The sequence below is a fragment of the Ammodytes marinus genome (genome assembly GCF_949987685.1).
Source record: "Ammodytes marinus genome assembly, chromosome: 3".
Taxonomy (NCBI): domain Eukaryota; kingdom Metazoa; phylum Chordata; class Actinopteri; order Uranoscopiformes; family Ammodytidae; genus Ammodytes; species Ammodytes marinus.
This window is the reverse complement of record NC_137232.1, coordinates 27,385,743-27,410,785: the sequence shown is the minus strand read 5'-3', so window position 1 is coordinate 27,410,785 and position 25,043 is coordinate 27,385,743. Positions and strand designations below refer to the sequence as shown.

The 25,043-nt window shown below is 39.7% G+C and overlaps 1 protein-coding gene across 1 annotated transcript in view; it reads left to right on the top strand.

Annotated features, from left to right (window-relative positions):
- Positions 1 to 2,311: 2,311 nt before the first annotated feature.
- grm5b (glutamate receptor, metabotropic 5b) overlaps positions 2,312 to 25,043 on the top strand; it is a gene marked incomplete at both ends in the record, with an annotated part of 44,521 nt that continues 21,789 nt past the window's right edge. The window contains 5 exons of the mRNA XM_080054047.1: positions 2,312 to 2,467; positions 3,517 to 3,951; positions 4,152 to 4,266; positions 11,644 to 11,718; positions 12,216 to 12,390. Coding sequence (XP_079910173.1) covers positions 2,312 to 2,467; positions 3,517 to 3,951; positions 4,152 to 4,266; positions 11,644 to 11,718; positions 12,216 to 12,390 — 956 coding nt within the window. The remainder of the gene's footprint in view (positions 2,468 to 3,516; positions 3,952 to 4,151; positions 4,267 to 11,643; positions 11,719 to 12,215; positions 12,391 to 25,043) is intronic.

The following is a 25,043-nucleotide window of genomic DNA, read 5'->3' as shown; positions in this document are numbered from 1 at the left end:
ATAAAGTAGCATTGAAAATACAAAAACATAAAGCTTGTAGGCCTACAATAGCCTGCTGTTTTCAAGATAACTTGACAGTTAAAACAATAAATAAATTAATATGTCCCTTGAAAATAAATGAATGCTTTTCTGAGAAGAATGTCAAAGTCAGTAGCAGTGTGGCACTTCTGTAAACTTACTGAAACGAGTGCATGCCGTTTTTTTCAGCGCTGTCTCAGCTGTTGATACAGATTGGTTGTGTTGCCACGGCGACGTAGCGATTTTAACTTTCTAAACTTTGCGCAGCACTTTTTCCTGTTCAACGTCCCTGTTACTGGGTCCTTAGTATCTCCACAGAGCAGGCGCTGGTTTTATTTTCGCCACTAGATCAACGTTTGCTTGCTAGTCATGCTCCTGCTCATTGGCTTCCGTGTTTTAACAAGTGCGCACCCGCACCGAATACACACGCGCATCGCGCTGCGCGCAGACACACATACACACACACGCAGACACACAGATCAGCTGATGGGATGATCAAACGAGAGGTTGTAAAGACAGGCGCACACGAGGGGTAGACCGACAGTGCCGCGCAGACGCTCGCATATTATTATTACGGAATCAATGAAAAATTGATAATACTTTTTTTTTTTTATTATTATTTTTTTTTAAAGTTAGGCTGCTGTTGGCCTGGTGGGGGGTCCCGTTGGCCTGGCGGCCCCGCCAGGCCTGTACAATGGTAGGGGAAACACTGGATGGCTACTTGTAAGTTAACTTTTTGGAGGGAACTTATGCTGTCATGATAACCATGCAAAGTGGCCCAATTTGGTGAAAACATCGAAAAGACAGTATTAAAGTAATACGATTTTAGCAGCGGGAGAGAATAGCGTCTTGCTTACCAAATTTGATGTGGTTAGAGTCGAGGTGCAGACACTTGATGAATGAAATATCAACTGATGTTTTTTTTTGTATCCATTGCTTTTCAACATTGGGGTTAATCTCCAATGACCGAAGCAGAACGCAATTAACGAGAGAAATGGGATCGTCAGTGGTTTTATGTGACCTTGTTGGTGTCATAAACTTTACAAGTTGATTGCGCTATAAAAATGGCTTGACAAGCAAAGATTCCTCACAGCAGCTGTGCGGTGAGATACAAGGCTGTGGTCGCTTTAATGATAATCTGTTGACACAGTGGTGACTGTGGTGACTTTGCACAGTCACAATGTCTAGAGCCAGCAGTCTAGCTATCACATTACACTTCATTAAGAGCAAACTGTAACTGTTCATTATGTTGGTCACGATAATGGCCAATGCTAATGCTATGTCACTAAGTTCATTTCATTTGCACAGTTTGTGTCACCATTTCAATTAAACATCAGGTATGCTGGGATTGGCATTTGCTGTGAAATGGTTGCATAAAAATGCCGTGTGAAATGAGAGTGAAAGATATGAGCTCAAGCTTTAATTTACACAGTTTTCCCTGCTTACGAGTATTATCTGAAAACACAAGGTGTTAAGGGAAATGGCTTCTAAAGGAAGTACATTATTTGGACCTTGTTTTTATAAATGTGTTTTGATTTGATCTTAAACTTGAATGGTCTGATTAACATAAACTGCTTGTGTTTAACAACAAATTGGTGTGCTGATTTGCCAACATATTTACTTACAAATAGGGCGGAATACCTCACCTTGTTCATTGCTCTGATTGGTCGAGGTGCTATCCAATTGGATGCAGTGGTATTTCTAATTCATGCGTTTGTGCTGCCCCTTGAGTTTGGAAGGTCTATTGCTCATCGCCAGATCCTACATCGTTCTAGATGTGGGTCTGGATTTCCAGGCTAGTAATGTTCCCCATTTTGCAGTACAGTGAACAATTTAACTAACTAAACTTATCTTAATGCATATGTCGTATATATCAAACCAGGAACTGATTAAAAAGTAGATGCTTATTTAATCAAACATTAGAAATGCATACGTATAAAGTATCTTATGTGGAATAATCATTTTATATTATTATGTCCACAGATTTATGTGAACATGACTGTCTTTAACATGTTACTGTTGAGACCAACTCTACCTTTTATAATGTGGAAAATGATTTGCTTTTCAATTTCCCAGGTTGCAACACTGCACCTATCTCAGCTACGGCAGTGATGGTCCCACCTTGTAGTCCGAAGGAAAGAATATATTGACATCAGTCATTTCAAGAAGCTCTTCTGTGCCAGAAGCTCTTGCCATGGCCAGGAAAAGTGTTCGTTGGACAATGAGTTTCCTGTGACGGCTCAACACAGCAAATTTGAAACCTGCTCTTCGGTTACTACCCAAACGGACCAAGATGATTCTTCTGCTGCTGCTAGTTCTGTCCGTCTGGTTGGGGCCTGATTATGCCGACTCTGCCCAGTCCAACGAACGGCGAGTTGTAGCACACATACCTGGTGACATCATCATTGGAGCGTTGTTCTCGGTCCATCATCAGCCGCCTGCTGACAAGGTAATCTTGTGATTTTGTGTCTGTGCTTGCCTAAGGATGGTTTGTGTGACTTGCCCTTAACCTGCACGTGTAATCATGCCTGGATTTGAAAGAGGCAAAAATATGATTTTGGATGATTTGTCAAGATTTCAGATTTCTTTGTACAGAGTCATAATGTGGCCCAGCCTATTAAGACCCAAAGAATGCTTTCAAGTTGAGGAATAGGAACCTCCAGTCCATGAACCTTCAACCTCCATTAGCTGCCCAAGGACCCATAGCCACCCACTGACATTTAAGCTTTTTCCATCTCATTACGGATAATTGCAAACAGGAGAAAATAACTCCTTGAACATGGCAGCCATGTGAATATAAAACCAATATTAGTCCACCAGTCAAGACCCTGTGTTGAAAGTGTGACTTTATAAATATGCTCTCCCAGTCTGCTAAAAAATTAAAATATGTTCAAAGGTGCAGTGTGTATAATTGATTGCCTTTTTTCAGAACAGACTTGGTAGAAATGGAATATAACATTCATAATTTTGTTTTAATGAGTGTAAAATCGCTTGAAAATTTAAGTTTTTTTTATTTCATTAGAATGAGCCTTTTTATAGGAGTATGTCACCTTACACGGCCACCCTGTTGCACCGCTATGTTTGAACAGAAGCACAGAATGGACCAATTTAATGGCCATATGTGTTTTTATATAATATACTGGACGTCCTGGGGAAAGGCTCTTGGAAGACAAAGAAGTACTATAGAATAAAGAAATACATCTTCTCCTCATCACTTGATATTGTAGAAAGACTTGAGGAGGGGATGGATAATACCGTCTTTAGTAACTAGCTTCTGGTCCTTGAAGGCCACTGTAGCTTCTGTAATTATTCAAAAGGGGGGTAACCAAGGGATGGTTGCAATCTAGAACACCCACCAAATATTCCGATTACACATTGCACCTTTAAATAATGAATGCCGTAATCAGTAATGACAACATTGAGACAACATTGTTGATTTAATGTCAGTTCAATTAACTAAATTGAATTTCTCCTCCCGGCCTGTAAACCCCTGCACAGGTACATGAGCGTAAGTGTGGTGCGGTGCGAGAGCAGTATGGCATCCAGAGGGTGGAGGCCATGATGTACACGCTAGACCGCATCAACATGGACCCCAACATCCTTCCCAACATCACCTTGGGCTGCGAGATCCGGGACTCCTGCTGGCACTCTGCTGTGGCTCTGGAACAGAGTATTGAGTTCATACGGGACTCACTGGTCTCCTCTGATGAGGCTGACGAGGCGGCTGGAGTAGTCGGCCCCTGGGGAGGTGGAGGAGGGGCCACAGTGAAGTGTGCAGACCCCTCTGCCACTCCTATGCAGGGGAAGAAACCCATTGTGGGATTGATTGGACCGGGGTCCAGCTCAGTGGCCATCCAGGTCCAGAACCTTCTACAGCTGTTCAACATACCACAGATTGCCTATTCTGCCACTAGTATGGACCTCAGTGACAAGGTGAGGCAGTGTATCTGTAGTACACAAAGAAGACACATTTTTTATACAGATGTAGTAGGCACATAAATATTGCATGGAATCAATTACAAAGAGAGTATTACTGCTACTTTAATGTTGCTTCAATTTAATTATGGCAGGTCAGCCATTATTTAACTGAGTCTAAATGCTCCTGGATAACAGTCATAAACCTGTTATTTCAGAGCCTTTATAAGTACTTTATGCGGGTGGTGCCTTCAGATGCCCAGCAGGCAAGAGCTATGGTGGACATTGTCAAGAGATACAACTGGAGCTACGTGTCTGCTATACACACTGAAGGTACAACCACCCACACACGCAGTCATTGACTTGACAACTGCACACACAGACTCCGGTATTTCCCTTTTACTGGTTCTCTTTGCCTCCGCCTCATTATACTGCGGGTTTAGCTACTCATTAGATTCATTTGCCTACATTTCATCCAGAGCGACTTAGAATTAATGAAACAGTAGATCAGGTTCCAAGTCTTGATTGCTCTCAAATGTCTAATTGAAATGGAATTTGTGATGCTTTTCAAAAGGAAAAATTATAGCCAAGAAGAAAAAGCAGATTTTTCTTTCAAACAAGAGAATAGTATTTTACGTTCAAAGACATGAAGAGAGAGAAAGACAAGTGCAGCAGAAATGGACTGCCAGTGTTTTTTTTTGTTTTTTTTTCTCCATGTTGGGTTTCAGCTATTTGAAGGAAAAAAAGCAATTGCTATTGACTTCAAATTAGTGTCCTTGAGTCAAAGAAAATATTTTTAAGAGTAATTAAAAAATGATATCAACTTACAAACTAACTACCTTATACGTTGGTTGTAAGTTGAGTCAGTTTATTTATTAGTGGGAGTTGTCATAGCCACAAGAACACAATGCAGAGGACAGGAGAACAATGCAGCAACAGTGCGTTGTGTCTGTGCGTGCATGTGAGAGAAATCTTGTTGAACCTGAAAGTGATTGATAAGTAAGTAAGTAAGCTTTATTTATATAGCGCCCTTCACAGACCAGGGTCACAAGGCGCTTTATACATACACTCAAACACCGATGGCAGTAGCTGCCAAGCAAGGCGCTGTCTGAACCATCGGGAGCAATTTGGGGTTCAGTGTCTTGCCCAGAGACACTTCGACATGTGGGTAGGCGGGGAATCGAACCTCCGACCCTGCACTCCAGAGGCAGACTCCCTACCCACTTCGCCACTGCCGCCCCAAATAATATGATGATGATGAATGATAAAGAGTGACACACACACACACACACACACACACACACACACACACACACACACACACACACACACACACACACACACACACACACACACAGACACTGATGCATTAACATTTTGCATCTGGAGGCAAGAGGCGATCGAAACCGATACACAAGAAACTGAATAATACATGTAATATCAGCAGGGTAATTGCATTGAAGTAATGAACTTATATATATTAAATATTATTGGATGGGTTCACACTATTTCTTTCTCATAAGATAGCATAGTTCATTCATGCCCAAATATATGTGTGCAGCGTGTTGGATGTACAACCCTGTGTTTTGTCCATTTTGCATTTTTCTTTTTCTCGAGCTAAATGGTTTTATCACCATCGAAATGAGAGATGAGACAGAAAGAAAGAAATTAGAAAAATGCCTTGGATATTAAAGATGGATAGATAAGATAGTCATTATGTAGTGCAGCATAGCAACTCAGATTAACTGATGTTTAATCCACCATCATCATCTTCTCGCTCATAGGCATATATACCGTACTTGTGGATAAAATGTCCTCATATTTTGTACAATCTTTCACTTTTTGGTCTGTTCTCAGTCTGAGCTTAAAACTATACATACATTCCCCACATGGTCTTCTGTGTCCATTGTGTATTTCACTGGAGAGAATCAATATCATATTCTGCCGCTACACAGTTCAGTATTCCTTTGTCTCACTCTTTCTCTCTTGTCGCTCAGTTCAGTTCAATTCAGCTCAATGGGTTTTATTGACATTACATTTGACATGTGTCACCCAAGCCTTCTCCAACATAAATGGATCAATCTCGCAATTAATCAAGATGTCACCCTTCTCTCCACCTCTACCTCGTTACTGTTGCTTCCCTCTTTAACTTTCTCTCTTCTCTTTCTCCTATTTTTCTTTATTGGTTCTTCTAATCTTGACACCACTGATTTTCTCCCCCTCTCTGTCTTTCTCCCTTTCTTCTCCCATCATCCCTCTCTCTCTCTCTCGCTCTCTCTCTCTGTCTGTCTGTCTGTCTGTCTGAGCATAACATGCCCCCTGCCTATTTAACTGCCATAGCCTTGGCAGGATCAAAGGAGACGAAAATGGGATGTGTTTGGGAGGGCTGTGTAGAGAAAGGTATAATGGGAAGAGGGAAAAATGTTGCCGTCTGTGGCCAAAGGGTGAAGATTGAGGTGGGTCATGGGCCAGTTTCTGGTGGGTGCCCATATAACAAGAGCTCTTCCATGTTTTTAATGAGCCTGGGTCACAGGATTACACTACATCTAGTCAAATTGGTTCTGGTTCAGATCTCAGAACTCATGTCCTGGGATTCCATTTAATGGTTTGTGTTAAAAAAGATTGGTTTGCCAGGCTTCATGCTGCCCAGGCTCTACCAATTCCTATTAAAAATATTTTCAATGGGCCCAGATAGATGTTTGTGGGGTTAAAATAAATGCTGAGCTATTGCTGTTGTAAAACAGATTCATAGCATTGTCCTTGAGTATGTAAGTGCATTACCAGGTAATAACCTGCACATGTACATGTACATGTACATGTATAAGTAAGTACACATGCGTGCATCAGTGCTAATGGTGTGCACTTATGCATGTATACATGTTTGTGTGTAAAATCTAATCACCTTACTGATAAATTAAAACTCAACCAATATGCAGTTATGTAGGATGAAATTGAATCAATTTAAACTGATATAAAGCCTGGGTCTTATGCTAACCTGGTCTGAACAAATACTGTGTGACGATGCAGCATTTCTCTTTGCCTGTTTGAAGCCCCAAGAGTGAGATTTCTGGGCAAATAATTATATATGTCTAGATCCAGAGTTTGTTGAGTATAATAAAAGGCAAACACCATGGGTTTGGTTATAAAACTGTTGATTTGCATCCTTTCTGTAGCCTGTAGCTATTTTCTTTTCAAAATATTGGACAGCAGATATGAACATTTAATCTGAAATTCATTAAAATATATCCAACAGCTATTTTTCATGATACTATTCCTAATGGCTAGTGCCACCTTAAGGTCTTTTGGGGTTTTCCCTCCTACTAACATTCTATTAGTGTCTTGAACTGAGCTACTACAAATAACATAACAAATATCATAAAGGAATATGATAGAATAAACTAAATTCGTTTTTGAGACTTCTTTGAGCTCATATACACTCATCTGAAACTATTATTCATGTTTTAAGACTAGAGAAGGGATGGCTTAATGTTGTCTGTCCTATCAGTACACTATGGTATACATTTGCATAATTCATTGAGTGAGTAATCCAATTAACTGACTGAACGGAAGATTTGGCCATTGTGTTCAGGGCAGGTCAATGTCAGTTTACATTCCAAATTCCACATTCGAAACAAGTAATTGATTAATCAAAATAATGATTTTTCACTATTTACAGACATTTTAAGACCAAATGATTAACATAATGGCAGATAAATTGATACTGAAAATAATAATAATAAAGTGCAGCCCTAATTTTACGCGCAACAACATTTAGAGGAAGAACATGTGTCGGTGTCAGAAACGTTTGTTGCCGGAGTTTGTGCATGTCTGTGTGCTGATTCACGCTGTTCTACATTCGCGTTAATGTGTGTGTGTGTTACATTAGCCATGTAATTGTGTAATCTCTGTTTAACTCTGTGTTTGACGGTGTATGAGTGTCAGTGAGCGTCTGCCCCAGGGGTATTACTATGTTTGTCTGACATTTCGCTGCACATTGTTGTAGCACTCCAGATGCGATGAAAGGGGAACGGTGGCAGTTGTGAGAACAAGGGAGTACTGGGAGAAAACAAGAACAGGAGAGAGGGATCATGAGGTGAAAGGCAAAGGCCAGGAGGATGTCCTTTTAAGTTAAACATGTCTACATTTTGACTGTCTTTTTGTAGGGGTTGAAGCTGTGATCGGAGGGTAAGAGGGTTGAGAAGAGGAAACAGACAATGAGACAAGGAGAGAGGGGAACGTACGGGAACATGTAATTGCGTGTAATAGACCTGATAAGAGTGACAAGAGGATGAGGATGGTAATTGAGAAAGATGGAGGGAGGGTGAGACGGAGAGGGGAGGGTTGGAAACGAGGGGAGAAAAAGACACACAGGCCTGTCTCTGTATAAATGTTACTGCCCGATCTGTTGCCATGAGAAAGTGGGGGTGGGAGAAGCAAGTAGCTATAGGGGGAGGAGAGGGAGCTCCACAAAGGGCAATAGGAAGACATTTCAGTTTTGCATTTGATTGCATGTTGTAAAGTATTGCAATATATGAGACTGACGAATAACACGATGAGGAGAGATCAAAGAAGAAGGTGGTAGAGCGGCGTTCATGTCAAGAGCACACAGTGAAACCTTTTTTCATTTTTTGATGTTTTTGTTGTTGTTGTTCATCATTAAAGCTATAGATGTGAATGTAGGGAGACACGGCTTTGTAGAGGAGCAGCAAGAGGTAAAAGGGAGAGAAGCCCAGAGGTGTATAGAAGAAAAGAGAGAAGCTGTGAATGTGCTAGCTCTCTGTGTTGTATTTTCATCAGGAGGGAATGCAATAAAGGAAAATACCACCATGTATGAAGGACGTTTGAGGCAAATGTACTGAATTTGATTTTTAGTTTATTTTTTATACACTTTGAGATGCAAAACCACATTTCTAAGGGTTTTTTTTATGAGGTGTTTTGCTCCAAAAATGTGATAGTCACCATGGAGCTACGCTGGAGATTATGACAACTAGCTATGTGTGTGTATAAGGGAGACCGGGGCTAGTAGGCACACTTTTTATTCTAGTGAAAATTGCTCATCACCTACACATCTTTCAATAGTCACACCTACATTATATTGAAGCTTAAGGTGTTGGCTTGAAATGTGTACCCCTCACTTTCTCTAACTTATTGTAATAAAGAAGAAGTTAATCTTCAAATACACCCTTACACATTGTGACAACCAACCCCATCAAGGGGTCGGTTTTCACACACTATGGGGTTGTTTGTCACAATGTTATCTTAATGGGAACAATCATAAAAAGAAGGCAAGAAAGCAGATCTAAATTTGAATGTTTAATTTGATTGTCAAGTTGACAAATAGGCCTACATAACTTACTGTTTCTTCTTCTCCAGCTTGGGTTGAGTGCACTGGGGTGCAGTAGCCTTGGCAGCTGGTTTAGTTTGGGGTGCACTGGGTTGTTTTGATTCTGTTGCCCTTTTTTCTTTTGCATGCTAGCTGCCTTTTCCTGCTCTATTTTTCCCTTCTCTGGGGTGTCAGTGAGGATGCAGCTTGACAATTTATTTCGTTATTGGGTTCCTTTTCTGGCTGCAGATAACATGTGACAACCAACCCCCCAAAAATTGTGACGACCAACCCCAACTTGAATTTCTTGCTAGCATCGAGGCCAACAACCATCTGACAACTAATTAGCTTGCTAACAACTATCTAAACTATAGCTTACCCTTCACACTTTCTTAGGGTAACAAGTGTTTTGTTATAACCCATTGTGTAAAAGCCTAGAAGAAAAATACTGAGGAGCTAAATATTTTCAATTTGACATGAAAAACACCAACAGTCCTCTCACCTCAAATTCAGCAGTCTAATCCAAGGAAGACTATGTAGGTGACCTCTGATCCCAATTCTGGATATTTCCATACCAAAATTTCACAGACAGCGCCTTCTGGTTCGGAGATGTAACGATTGTGACAACCAACCCGTGTGACATATAACCCCATTCTCCCCTACTGGCACAATAGGACAACACAAAGAGGGTAAAGATTGAGACAGTGGAGAGTAGCATGGTGATTTGAAACAAGCAGGGGGTCAATGGTGAAGTAAGTGCTGAGCTGGAAAACAAAGAACTCAGATTGAAGAGAATTGTCTTTTGTTTGGACAGTAATTTCTCGCTATTTATCCCAGGGTTTTGTTAATTTTCACTCTGCTTTTTATTTAGGTCTCCTGCATTTGATCACAGCCCATGCAAAATTGGTAAAGGAATTTGATGACTTTTTATGATTACTTCTAACATCAATGCAGAATACGACTTATAGGTCTGTGTGTGTGTGTGTGTGTGTGTGTGTGTGTGTGTGTGTGTGTGTGTGTGTGTATGTGTGTGTCTGTGTATTTGCCTAGAGGGTTTCAGTGTTTGTTTGAAAGTATCCTGGAGAATTCAGTTAATTTGGTGTGCAGTAGTGAGGAATAAAAAGCTGTATTTGGCTAACACTGATGAATGTCAGTGTGTGTATGTGTGGGTGGGCGGGTTTTTGTTTAGGAGGGATGGGCGCAAAAAGTGTATTTTTGTCAGTGTGATTTCTATTAATGTAAAGTAACATAGAAAGTGTGCATGTGAGCGATAAAGAGATACATGACGGCTTACTGGTTGAGAGAGGAAGAGAAAGAAAGAGACGTCTAACACATAAATCCCGGGTGAGACCAGAGTGAAGTAGGTTACAAGCTTTATTGATTTTGATGATGCTAACAGTATGAATGTGTTCGTTCGTACACAAGTGTCTGTGTGTGTCAACATGTGCAGGGGGAAGGACAGTCTGTACCATCTGTCTCCCACTCCTCTCACTGAGACACTAATTACAGGACTTTACACTTCGCTCCAACACACACACACACACACACACACACACACACACACACACACACACACACACACACACACACACACACACGGTCAGGGATTGTATATGTCCTCTCTTTCTCCTTTTCTCTCTGTGTGCTCTCCTTTCCCACCATGGTTTGCCACTTGTTTCTTTTTTCTTCTCTTATCTCTCTCATTTTCTGACTCTTTTTCTATCATTTTGACCTCTTCCTATTCTGCATCCGTTTGAGGAGAGCACAGATCAATCATGCATAATTACATGGCATTATATTGTTGATAACACATTCCATAAAAAGGAGGACACATTAGAAGACATAACAACCTCATTGATTTAGAAAAGAGATAAACACTGGTAAAAAGGGTGAGAAAGAGATGTTTTTGATCTTTTCTTCAATCGACACAGAAACGGAAAAGAGAAAAGGGAGAGGAAGAGGGGAAATCCTTTCATAATCTTTGCCAGTGTGTACAACCCTTCATTAGCATAAATTCCAGGTCACCCACTTTCTCCGGCAAAGAAATGGGTGCCAAAGTGGGGAGACACTTTCTCTGACATACATTTGAGCCTTTGTGAGCAGTTCAGAAGCAGGCAAGTTACTGCAGGGAGCATATAGTTGAATATCAGAAGGAATCAGTCTTTATAATTTTTCCACTTAAAATTATTGTCTATTAGGAAAAATGTTATGATTCCTTATAGCACATTTATTGTTTCAGTGAAACAGGTCAGTCATGAATTGTATTGAATCGATAATGTCAATAATCATTATATAATTTTTTCTGTGAATATGCATTTGTGTATATATGTATTTATTTTAAAACAAAACTGAAATATTCAAATCCTCCCTATTCTTACCCCTTCTAGGCAACTATGGTGAAAGTGGGATGGAAGCATTCAAGGACATGGCGGCCAAGGAGGGAATCTGTATAGCTCACTCTGGTAAGAGACTTAGTTCAAGGCAACCACAGCAATAACCTAAGCAACATAAATCTCAAATATTACAGAAATGTGTAGTCAATTGATAAACTACATTGAATTTACTTCAGTGTATGATTTTTAGGATTTTCACACATACAGCAATTAGCAGCACTCATACAGTAAAAAATTACATTACATTTTGTCAAACAGAGACACGATCTTGTCAGCAGTTCAAGGAATTGACCTGCTGCCTATCTCTTCAGCTTACAAGCATCCATTATACAAGACCATATATCTTTTACAATAAAGGTTGGCCTGTTGTTTTATTTCCTTGTAAAGACTTATTTCACACTGTGGGTGTCAGGCTGTTGACACCTGAACACAACGAAATCATGAAATGGAGAACCTTGTTAAAACAGAAGCAACTCAACACTTCACATCAACCGAAGCTAGTAAGTAAATGTGTCACGACAGTGAAAGCCCACGTTTTGCTTTTGTCTGACATGTTTTTTCCTCAGGCAAAATCTGGAGCAATGCTGGAGAGCAGAGCTTTGACCGGCTACTGGAGAGGCTTCGAGCACACCTGCCCAAGGCCAGAGTGGTGGCATGTTTCTGTGAAGGCATGACTGTCCGCAACATCCTCATGGCCATGAGACGGCAGGGACTAGTAGGAGAGTTCCTACTCATCGGCAGGTCAGTGGAGCTACTGTACAAAGTTCAGTTCGCTGTATTATGTATTTTGCAATACAGGGGTAAAAAAAGAAAATTAGCATATCTAACTGTGTCCTACTTATTCTGAAATAATATAATAGAGATGTATCAACGAGTCCCTGATTTCCTATGTGTATTACTCTATGAGTTTTGCTCAGTTTATGTTATTACTATTTGAATATGATTGGAGCAGTAAAAAAAGTTTGTTTCGTAACAGTTGTGTTCCACGTTACATAGACAGGCAGCTGGGATTTCAGCCACTGGATGTTTTAAGAGAGCAGATGGAGAGACAAAGCTGTTGCACGGCTCTCTTCTCTAAAATAAACCTCTTATGCGAGCCATTGATGATCCTAAAAACAGAGCTATTAAAGTTTTTTAAAAAAAAGGCCAGATGGTAAAAGTCTACTTCAAACTAATTTCAACTAAGTTCTTGCTTTGCCTTAAATGTGCATCCAGCTGGTAACTAGTAAGCGTAGTGACTTAAGCCTGCTTTACTGGTAGAGACATTTAATCTTTCATGATCAATTTCGTTTCTTGGCAGTGTATCTCATTTGTTCCTTTTGACGTTAGTGAAGGACCTAATCGATTCAGTGGAGGTGGCCTGCTTCTGCTTGCCTTGGTATACAGCCAGGCCTTGATTCACTGAGCAACAAGTAAAGCTTATTCTGTGACAGGTAAAGCAGGATATTTTACAACTCCTGTTTGTTGAGTCTGCTTTATTTAAAAAAAGAAAAGCCCTTTATTCATTCACGAAAACACACATGTTGTGATGAACTGTGGAGGTGGTTTTCACATTAAGCTTAAGTCTCAATTAGAAGAATCCCACCTACACTCAAGTGAATGCACTTTTCACTTCTCTTTGCATCTGTATATAGAGTGTGTGTGTGTGTGTGTGTGTGTGTGTGTGTGTGTGTGTGTGTGTGTGTGTGATTGTATGCATGCGTGTGCGTGTGTGCATATGAAAGTTGCTCTTAAGCCTCATGAGCTTTGGTTGCCATGCCAACTCTGTAATAAACATATGATGAATAATGATTCTAGCACCTAAGCCAGCCAATATGCAGAGAACAAAATAGATTTTTAGTGGATTATCATGTGATTACCATTTAAATGCCACAATAATAATTCTATTCAATTATGTTCTACTCTCCCCACAGTGATCTGCTTTGTGTGACTAAATCGTAGCCAGCATCATTTCTGTTGTCGCCGCCACCATGGTGTTTATTCTCATCTTACTCATCTTACCCATCTTCATATACATCATCATCACCATCGTCATCCTGCTGAGAGTAAGGTAATGTCTGGAGTCATACTAAAGTTGCTGTTTGTCCTGTTCATTTAGTTTGCCTTGCCCTTAGAGATGAACGTGAAAGGAGAGATAGGTTCTCCACTCATACAATTATAGGAATGGATTAGTTTCTGTAGTTTGTAACTTTATTATCGTGTCATGGCTTAAGTTATTTTCTAAGTTCTGTATTTATAATACGAAGGGTTTGATGCATTGTGTTCAGTTCAAATAATATTCCACAGCAACACATCTATTTTGAGCGCTAGCCTGAAGCTTTCAAACCGAGAAAGAGCCGACAATAGTGCTCTCCCCTCCTCTAACAATTACTATGAATGTGCCTTTGAGCAAAACACTTAACCTCTCACTTATCCAGTAAAGCTGCTTAAAGGCACACACAGTGATCAAATGTAGAACACGTTTTTGTCAAAACGAGCTAATATATACTCACCATCCGTCTGTCGTGTGCTCGCTGAAAAAAAGTTGAGTGTTAACCCACAGCCGCAGCTCTGTTAACGGTGATCTAAAAAAGCTGGCTCAGAGCCAGCAGCCGCATAGAATTTAGTAGATTGACGTTTCGGGGACCGGCTCTGCCACTTGCGTCAACTATTGCTGCGGTTAGTGTAAACAGTAACAAACTTTCGCCAAACGTTCCCTGGAGATCGCTTAGTATGCCTTTAATCGCTAGCAGTAGAAATCTATAGAACCATATATATATAGTCAGACTGGAAAGAAAAACAAATCTCAGTCAAAGTTGCAAAGTGATTTGTCATTCAAAGCTGAAGAAATGTGGGTTTTGTTTCCCAGTAGAGATTGCTCTAACTGTAAGGACTCTGAGTACACCATTAAACCTGATTTGTGATTTTGTTGGGTTATACGCTTATATAAGTTATCTTCTATGGGTCTTCTATTTCTTTTATTGGAATTGGAAATTCCCTCAAAAAAAAAAGAAACTGTTCTTGGAGAAATATGTGTCAGAAAAGAGAGATGAAAAGACCACTTATGGTACACCTCTTTGGCTCTGAAATCTGGCACTCAATTTGCATTTTGCAACAATCAAATAAGGTGTTATTTGATATTAAAACTGAAAAGTAATTGGAATGTCACATACTGACTGACATACCTAACTGTCAAATTAAATGCTAACATATTCCAAGAGCTCCTTAAATTATGCAACACCATCTTGATACCAGTGGAACAGTCTCCCTCATGTCAAACTCACAAAATGTTGTGAACTAAGTGAAAAATCATTTAATCAACTACAGCTCTTAAATAACTTGCTTTTCCACCCGTTTGAAGAAAGTATTTTTTCTACGACTGAATATATAACTTAATGGCCTGTTAAAATTGATATTTATGCAGTATATCTCATAGTCCTCTCTCTCCGACCAGTCTGTTTTGATAAGGCCAGTTAATTTAATTTAGGCCTTTATTGGCTTCCGTATCAGAAACGGACGGTAACAGTAAATTGGAGTCGGTCACGGCCGGGTGCCCTGCTCACTGGAGGTCTGTGAAAGGAACTTCTGATTAGTCCAGTTGGGCAGACGTTTGTTTAACACAGACATAATTACATTACCACAAGAGCACACAGACAATTATTCAGTTACCTAGGGCAGATAACTATGGTCATTTATAGAGCAGAAGATCTACAGATTTGCTTATCATTTTTTAGTTTATAATGGGCAGTGTGCCGAATTCCTTGGAATAATTTCAGAGTGTTTTATTCTTCCTGAATCCTGTCTGTCTGTAATGGCTCTTACATTGTCTTGATGATATGTGTCAGTCTGGAAATGACAGCTTCTCGTTTTTTAATTGGTTGAAGTCACTGCCTGATGACTCCTTAATTTGTAAGAGCATTTATTTTGACACAACGTTCTTCGTCTTATTGTGAACTCATTTTGAGAAACACTTATGGAATACTGTACCCCTTATAGAATGAAGCACTTAACAGAAACACTGCTGCAATTAGTTTTGAATGGATCCTCTCTGAAATGGCTTTGATAACATACTATATAGTACTATATCAACCTTAGCATAATATAATAACCAAAGATTATTTGGTGCCGCAAAGGCTTTAGAGTGACCTCAGGAATACTGCCAGTGGTGGTTATTTATATGAAACTGCCCTTTACATTTGGTCAATTTTAATTTCAATGTGCTCCTAGATGTGTTATCTTCTTCTAGAAATAATCCTTGAAAACGTATATCAGCTCCTTGGGCTTACTACCACATCACAAAATAAACTATGTCATTCACTCTCTGTCTCTACACACACATACACACACTCACACGCACATACACACACAGAGTCTGGATTTGGGGCCTGCATGTATTGATTGCTTCTGTCCTATAATTCCTCATGGTAATGAATAGCTGGGCTGAGATAAATACCTATAGCCACATGGGACGCCCCCCCACGAACACCACATAAACATATACACACGGTTACGAGCACAGATTCGCATGCCATTCGTTTTTCCCTAACTCAACATAATAACCGATACATATTATATTTGTCCGAACACAGTTTTTAATTGGTGCCTCTTTGGCACACCCTTGTAGCATATCTGGACAAATGATGTCGGCCTTGTTTAAAAAAAAAAAAAACTCACCTAAAAAATCCCTAAATCCTCTAAATGCAATTTTACAGGAAGCAGATCGTTAGAGTTTGTAGAGTATCCCAGACAAATCTACAATATACAAAATGAGTTAGTTTGTGCAGTGTATGCTTAGATGTATTACTCATTAGGTCAAGCAGCAAGGACTAAAGACGCTATACTTTTTCATCCAGACAGTGATGATAGCCATGGCTTATCATAATGTTCATGATGCATATGTTTTGCAATGGATTTCATGGAAACACTCTTCGTACTGTGCATGTCTGTGATGTCCCCAAATTGTTAAATAGAAAAACAGCTAAAGCATAGGTTAGAAGAAAGTACAAATACAGATATGGGGACATTATGCATGCATGCTTTGCATCCTTACAGTTCATGTAGTTGCATATCCAGTCAGTATGTAACCAATGATTAGAACTCATGTTTTCATAAGAGGCAGATAACTGTGCTGAAAAAAAATAATGTTGAATGGATAGTTTGAATCAAAAGTCAAACAGCAGACTTCCTTTGGAGATGTACCCCTACTGCCTGCTGTTGCCATGGAAATTTCACCTACCATATTTGGATGAATCCAGCATAGCAGCTGGGGAGATATGTGGTGCATGCTTTTATGTGAATGGCTATGTGCATGCGTGGGTGGGTGGGTGTGGGGTCTTTATATGTGTGGCTGTCGGAAAATGTTTTTTCCTTCTGCAGGGCTGTACAGTGCGACAGTTTTGATCGCATTTGCTACTGAAATTGATCACGTGCGATGATGAATACAACTCCAATCGCACTCGTGCTAGTGTTGCCACCCGTCCCGTTTTTCCCAGAATTGTTCTCTTTTTTTCACCAGCTGTGACCCGTTTTTTGGGGAAAATGCCAAAACCTCATTTGATTTCCTTCCTTCGTTCAGTAGTTAAGGCCGTCTCACACGGGCCGAGGAGTTTGTTGCGCCCGCTATTGCATCGGAGAGGCGGGCGGGCAGGGGCGGTCTTAACGATCTCGGGGCCCGTTTCAAGACCCTGTGTGGGGCCCCACACTTTTTTTTTTTTTTTTTTTTTTTTTTTTTTTTAATAAATAATGCTTGTGCATGCTGCCCGCGAAAATAAAAAAGATTGTGGAAACCAGTTGGTTCATAGACGGATTATGAGATAATGGGCCCAGACTCTTTGTACCGTTTTAAAGTTAAATGCATCAGAGCAGAGGAACATTTTAATCAAATCTTGAGCTGCTGAAGGAACATTATTTTTCTTAAACAGGCACTCTTTACTCTGCAACTGTGAAAACAGTACAGTAGATTGGTCTGCAGACTCATGTTATATGATGGAGGGGCCCATTGCAACATATACAGGGTGGAAAGCTACTTTTCATGAACAGTATAGAATTTACACATAGCAAGCTTATTCCTGTTTGTGTGTGGGGGGCTTAGCTGTCCCTCATGAAGCCCCTTAGACAGAGCTAATAATGCTTTTGTTTTGCACTTGCTTTTCTATTTGTCACCTAGTTGGGGCCATGATGATTTATTTCCTTATATTTAGGCTATTCCTTGTTGGACCCTGTTATTGACATGAGTGACTGAGCTCTTTGACAATGCAACATTTAAAGTTACTATCAGTATTTCTGGCTTAGCCCCCCCCCCCCCCCCCCCGAGCCCTTGGGCCCCTGGGCATGGTTGCATGCAATATTATTCTCAAAGTGCACCAGATTGATGAATTTTACTTTAAAAGGTTGCATTTTTTTCTTCCGGGGCCCCCCTACAAGGTCCAGGGTCCCCACCCACCTCAGTCTCCCTATTTAGCCTATACTGTAAAAAGCACTGTAGGTGTGTATGGTTATTATAGATCATTACACTGGTCAGTCTGAACTGGTAGCCTAATAATGGCCGAGCCCTCCGCCCCAAACATTCAAGTGTCCCTTTTTTTCCTAAATCCAAGGTGGCAACCCTAACTAGTGCGACAGCCTGCCAAATTGCAATTGGCAGGTTAGATTATTTTGTCTAAATTGCAATCAGTGCACCCCTATTAATTTTTCTACAATTATTACTGCACACACTAGGAAATAATATTAATTGAGAATCTCAAATGAGACCAAGATGACATGCTCAAAGGTAATTAGAGCGAAATGCAAGGGTTAAGGTTATGCAAGTTTTCGATCATACTTTGTGTGCTACCAAATTTATTTTTGTGCTACTGATTTTTTTTGCTTGCTAGCACCAGTGCTACCACTTTAAAAAATAAGCGTACAGCCCTGTTCTGTCATATTGAGAGTGCCATTATCCACATTCAGCACTGTAGCAAGTAGGGCTTATTTATAATGCTAATGGTCATTTAATTGAAATTCAGATCAGAGCCTGAACAACTAAAATTGTACGAACTCACTGCCCTCTCTTGTCCCCAAAATCCCTTGTTTTAGCACATTTCTCATCTTTGTCAGACTAATTCGTAATGCTCTTTTCCCCCTTTCCGTATCAGTTGGTTCCTCTACCCCTTTCGTTCCCTCTCACCTGTGACTTTATCCCATCATCTCTCAGTCTCTGTCCCTCGCAATCCAGCTACTTGCCTTTTGTGATGTATGATAGCGGATACCAGTCGTTTCACAGATTTCAGAAACAATTCACGGCACAGCTGTTAAGGCAGCACTTCCTTTAGTTTTAAATTGAGAGACGTTTTGAAAGAGAGAGATTAAACAGCATCTTTTGGCAAAACACCGCAGCGGCCCAAGATGTATCAAAGCTGCATGCCTTTAAAATAGTTTTTTTTTTTTTCATGTAAATTTAGATTGTACAACTGCATGGTTGTAGAGCTGGGCGATATGGCAAAAATTATTATCATGATTATTTTTTCTGCATTGATCGATATCTACTGTATATTAATCACGTTATATAATTTGATACTCCTGAAGCCTGAAGAAACCAGAGTGTTCATTAGTTCAGCTATACAATATTGTTTATTAGCATATTTGTGATAAGAGAACATTGAATCACATTTAAATATAAAGATTTAACTTCACAAACATGTTTTAAGGCCAGGACACACCGGTCCGATAATCGCCGTCGGAGAGTCTGGAAGGGGCGGGGACACGAATCTGTTTGGTGTGTACCGTGACGTCGGTCGTCGTAGATGTCGTCGGGCTTCTTTTGAGCCAATTGAACATGTTCAATCGGCGGCGGGCAGTCTTTCAGTTGGAGCAATTTGATAGGTGGAGGGCTAGCGAATCAGTGAGGCGGGTAGCACAAACAGCTAACAAAAGTTAGCCATTGTTTTAATGTGTTTGTTTGTTTCGTTCAGCGAGTACTCACATGCATCAACCCTTGTTGACTGCTCGACACCATACTCGACACTCTGCTAAAAATGGTGCTCTTTATGGTCCATAAATATAAATACGTATTTCTATCTATGTTTATGAGAGCTGTCCCATCATTTCCGGCTTCCTTATTTTTTTGGGCCACAATACAGATTAGCGCCGCCTGCTGTTATGGAGACATTACGTCCCACGCAAGCGTACGGAAAGTTAGTAGTCGGCTTGGTGTGTTCTTGGCACTTTTTTGGCTGCGACGGGCAGACTGGAGCTGCCTGAAACGGCAGACTCCATTTTCGGGTAGTCGGACCGGTGTGTCCTGGCCTTTGACTGCACCTAACAAAACAATATAAGATAGCTTGCCTTGTAACCTATTGAAATTAATGTAAATACAATAAAAGCTCTGACTTCTATCACATTAAACTCCTTTGGCAGGGCTGCAGCAAACATCTTAAATCTTGTAGAGAGGCGCAACCAATACATAAAAAAGTAAACAAGTGGATCAACAAAGGCCCTGGCACATTTAAGTAGGCTATTGAACTTCAAGATATAACATATGAATTACTGGTAGCGCATCACAAGTTACTACTCACACATCCAGATCTACAACACCAGCTGTAGGTATGGGAGATGCTCATGCTGTAGGCACACATTGATACGAACAGTGTTGTACACACCTACACATACTGTACACACACAAACAGTGTCTACTCCGTTCTGTGCGTTGATATGGAGCTGTGTAATATTTGCTAGTATCATTCACATTAAATACCTTTTGATTAAAACAAGATCTGCTTCATGTAATTTAATTGGTGAAACAATGGAAATTAATTCTGCACTTTCTTTTCCAAAGCTTTGCAATAAAGGCAGCTGGTAATTAAACACAGGGGAATATGAAGGAAAGAATGATGGATGGATAAAAAGAGAGTGAGAGGGGGAGACGTAGGAGATTAAGGAAAATATTTTTTTCATGTTTATTATGCCATGTGTTGAATGTGGTTGATTATACATTGTCAGTGTACTTGCTGATGATGGGATCAATAGATGGTGTGGGTCTCTTGCTTTTCTCTGGAGGCTCACTGAGGGAAACACTTCAATTGAACACAATTGAACTGCATGTTCTTGTAACTTTATTTGAAATGTGATTCTTTTGATCTATAGCATCAAGACCCTTTTTCAGTCAATTCTTAAAGGAAATCATTCATGATGCAAAGTTCCTTGGATCACTTTATTTCCTGGTGTCACAAATGTCAACCACATATAAAAGAACTGAAACTACACAATATCAAAAAAATCTTTATTCTTTCCCTTGCTCTCCCTGTCTTTCTGTCAGTATCTGTCTTTTTCTCCCCCTGCCTCTACTTTTCATTGTTTACTTTCTGATCTCCATGTTTAATTTGAGAAGCTCATAATGCTCTTTTGAAGGCCTTAAGTGTAGGCCTTAAGTGTGCATATATATATTTCCGTTAAATACCTTACTGATGTATTTACTAAATATGTGAAAAGAATACAAATGAATGACACCCTAACAAAAACACGATTAAAGGAGAAGTAAGTGACATTTTTCTGTTAATATACGTGTTAAATCTTTCTATATTCATACAGCAATCACTTAAACAGTATGTACAGTTCATAACACAGGTCTCCCAGTCATTCAGCTTTGCAGTAATTGCATATTAAAATTTTGAGTATCCCGCTATAAAGAGGCGAGTCTCTGTGCCCGTGAACGATGACTTGCTGCTCTCCTTTGCGGGATGAGGGAGGGGACTGTTAACTGCAGTCACTGACAGGAAGTTAGCTAAAAGGACCAAATCACTTACTGAACCTTTAAGGACTTCTTGCTTCTTGTCTATTCATTTTCTATTCATCCAGTTTTAAAACTTCAGCCTTATTTTCTTTTTGATAAACTGAAACAGACTCAACTAGACAAGAAACTATCTTAACTAGTGGAAATATTCCAAGAACGGCAACAATCTTATGAAATTCTCAGCCTCATAGCATTGTGAATCAGTACAGTATGTGTTGGATAATAACTAAGAGGAACACCTGTTATTATATACATTATATTCCAATCTCATAGTGAGGATTTCTGTCTGGGTGAACGTTCTATTCATTTTTAATGACACTCTTGGGGAGGTTTTGGGGCTGTTGTAAAAGGATTTACTGTTATTGTGTGTATTCCCTCTTGGTCCGTGCCTGCAGTAGGATTTTAGCTGTGAATTATTTTTAATGTGGTATTAAGGGCATTAAAATAGCATTGCATCATACAACCCCATAAACCTCTGGTAAATGTAATGCTACAATTGACTTTGTACCATTGTGAAATGGCAAAGTAGATCTAAGTTATTAATAGGAAGATAATTCAAACTCCACTAACACTGGGGTAAACCACAAAGTTATAAAAAAGAAAAATCTATTTAAATTCCTTTCAATCATACAACCTTTAAAAGACTGACGATAGCAATTATTTTCGAGCCTTTCGAGTACATAAACAAATCAGCGGCTGTCAATAAAATAAATAAATCGAAAAATCTAATCATTAGGCAGTTCTGCTGCTGTACATCCCCTTCATCTTTGACTCGTTGTTCCCAAGACTGCTATTGATCGCTGTTAGAGAGGAGGAAAACATTGAGTGATTCAAGAACAAAAGAAGATACAAAGAAAGTTCTGATGGTATTCCAACCCTCAGAGCCTCCTGATAGAAGTTAAGAGGTTTTCCATATGTAGGGCAGATCTCTGGAAATGTACACACTATAAACCATTTACACTCGTATTCAGTTGCACATTGTTTTAGCAAATGTGCAGCATATAAGAAATGCAAATTCACACACACTTGGGCATGGTCTGACACGCAAACACATATTCATCCTGTTATTGCTCTCCCAGGGAATGGCCTTATCCTCTTGCAGCACTCCAATAGGAAAAGGGCTAGGATTTAGAGATAAGAGGCGGAGACCAATAGACATACAGAAGAGGCGGAGAGACGCCAATTGTAGAAAAATGCTATCTAGAACAAATGTGTTTATTCTTAACATGGTTAGTCTGTTGTGAATTCTCAATTCAGTATTATGCTGCTCATTTTAAGATGTATACAGTGGGATTAGACAGGATGTAATGTCAACATAGTGGTTCAGTTTCCGCAATTACACAAGAATACACTAAGCTTTTCATCCATCACACATTTGAAAGGCTACCTGTAAAGAATTGACCTACTGTCTCCTGGACAGTGCCTGGGCAGGAAATGAATTGGCTCTTAATTTAGCTGCAACTCTTAGTCAGGCAAAGGTAATTAACAGAAATATGAACTGTGATTGCTCTGAGAGATGGCAGATCCCTTCAGTGAAACAAAATATGAGAATACGCAGGGTTTTTCCTGGCTCAGAATGGGCCTTTGGGGGGTCAGTACGCAACCGACTTTTTTTGGAGTCGCGACTATTTGTAACAGTAAAGGCAAACGGTTTGTGTATTTTAAGAGGGTGTGGGGTTGGGAGAGAGGAGTTTCTGTCCAGCTCAAGAGCACTTCAGTCAACCTGTCAATCACTGTGTTACCATGGAGCTCACTGACGCTTATGAAATCACAATAAACAACATGTAGATATGAAGTCGCGACCCCAAAAAAGTCGGTCCGCGGTCCTTTGTGATTAACAATTTTTATCATTTAAAAAAAAAAATATCCGAAACATGACATGACACAAAAATATGCATTAATAAAAAGCCCCCTAAACATTCACAAAAATCCTTAAACTGTCATCACCATTTGCCCATATGTCCTTGGTTGTTAATGCTCGTCTATATACTGTAGTAGTGGCCATAGTTAAATGTATCGTCATTACAAATATTCAAATTTAAGATAGTTTACACCTCTTCAACAACGGATTTCAAAATGTTGCCTCTAGTTAGCAGTTAGGGATTTCCTTCCTCAACTCCAGCAAACACATAAACCCATAAACTCTAAACCCTGTCACGCATTTGTCTCTGTCTCCCTTGCTTTCCCTCTCTTCCGGTGAGCTCAGTGAGACAGGGGTGATGTGCCACATCACAGCCCCCGCACAGCTAGTTACCATAGCAACAAAGGAGATAGAGAGCAAGAAAATGATAGAAAGGCAGAGAGTGATAACAATTTTTTTTTTAAGTTTGCAGAATAAATATCTGGATGTTTACTTGTGTGATGTACTCATGCTTCGATCTTTGTTTTTGTTTCTTCTTCCTTTTTGCTTTGGGTCATTAAGTCATTCAGATGGGCATATTACAGATGAGAACTCTAACCTCTTCCAGTATGAATCTGCTCCAAAAACACTAAAAAGAGACCAATGTCTGCTCTTAAAATTGCTTCAAAATAGCGTCAGGGAATGTATTTTAGATCATCAAGGCTAACCTAAACAAATAGATAGTAAACTCTGCTGTGCCACACATTAGACAACACTTACTGTATAATATATCATTGAATCATTTGTTTCACATTAGCTCACCTGGGACTAATAAATACAATTCAATCTTACTGCAGATGTCATACTATCTCAACAGCAGGAGGAGGCCAGGAAAACCTGTCATTAAGAATTACTGCAGGGCCAAGAGATTATCGATAAATACAAACAGAATGAAAGTAATGGTGCTTCAGAAAACCGATAACATCCTTCATTAATTTCCTCCAGAGACAAACTAGAAATACATACAGTATGTGTTCACTGCAAATACATTACTTATCATTAATTGATCCAGACTCTTATCAATGCAGTACTGACAGGAATGAACAGAATAAACGTCTTGATGTCACCTAGTGGCAAAATATAAGTAAAAAAAAACTTGTTATTCAATAATAAATATGAGTACCCACACGTCTCAGCGACATTGATGAGTTTTAAACTATATAAAGCATTGCTATCTGGAGACCAAAGTAACTGCGTTGATAATAATTCACAGAGTTCAAACAGGATTTGTTTTTTTACTCTACTGCTCATAAACAGAGCATAGAAAAATATTTCCCAATGGTGGCTTAAAAATCCTAAAATGATATTAGCAAAACTGCGAAGAGGAGATTAGTGTTCAAAGTCAAAAGGCAACAGAAAACTAAAATCACTGCAGATTACATCATCAACCGCCATCAGAGTGAAAGCTTTCTAATGAGACCAGAGTAAATTCCTTTGTACGTAATGTATTTGTAAATAAGTACATATTTAGACATTTCATTTGGCATTTGAGTGAGAGAAGAGAGCACAGATTGAGACCAATACGGTAGCAAGGAAATGTGGCAAAGTCATTAAGGTCCAAAATAACATGCAGCTAATTTACTCTAGATCAGTCTAGTACTCTCTCCCTTGGTCTGTGATGCAAACGGACACACACTCGCGCACGATTCTGTTGGCGATAAGCTGGATGTCTCGTTACTGGGCATTAGCCGCACCTCTTCTTGCTAATCCCTGCTGTCATACAGACAGAATGTGTGTATGTGTGTGCGC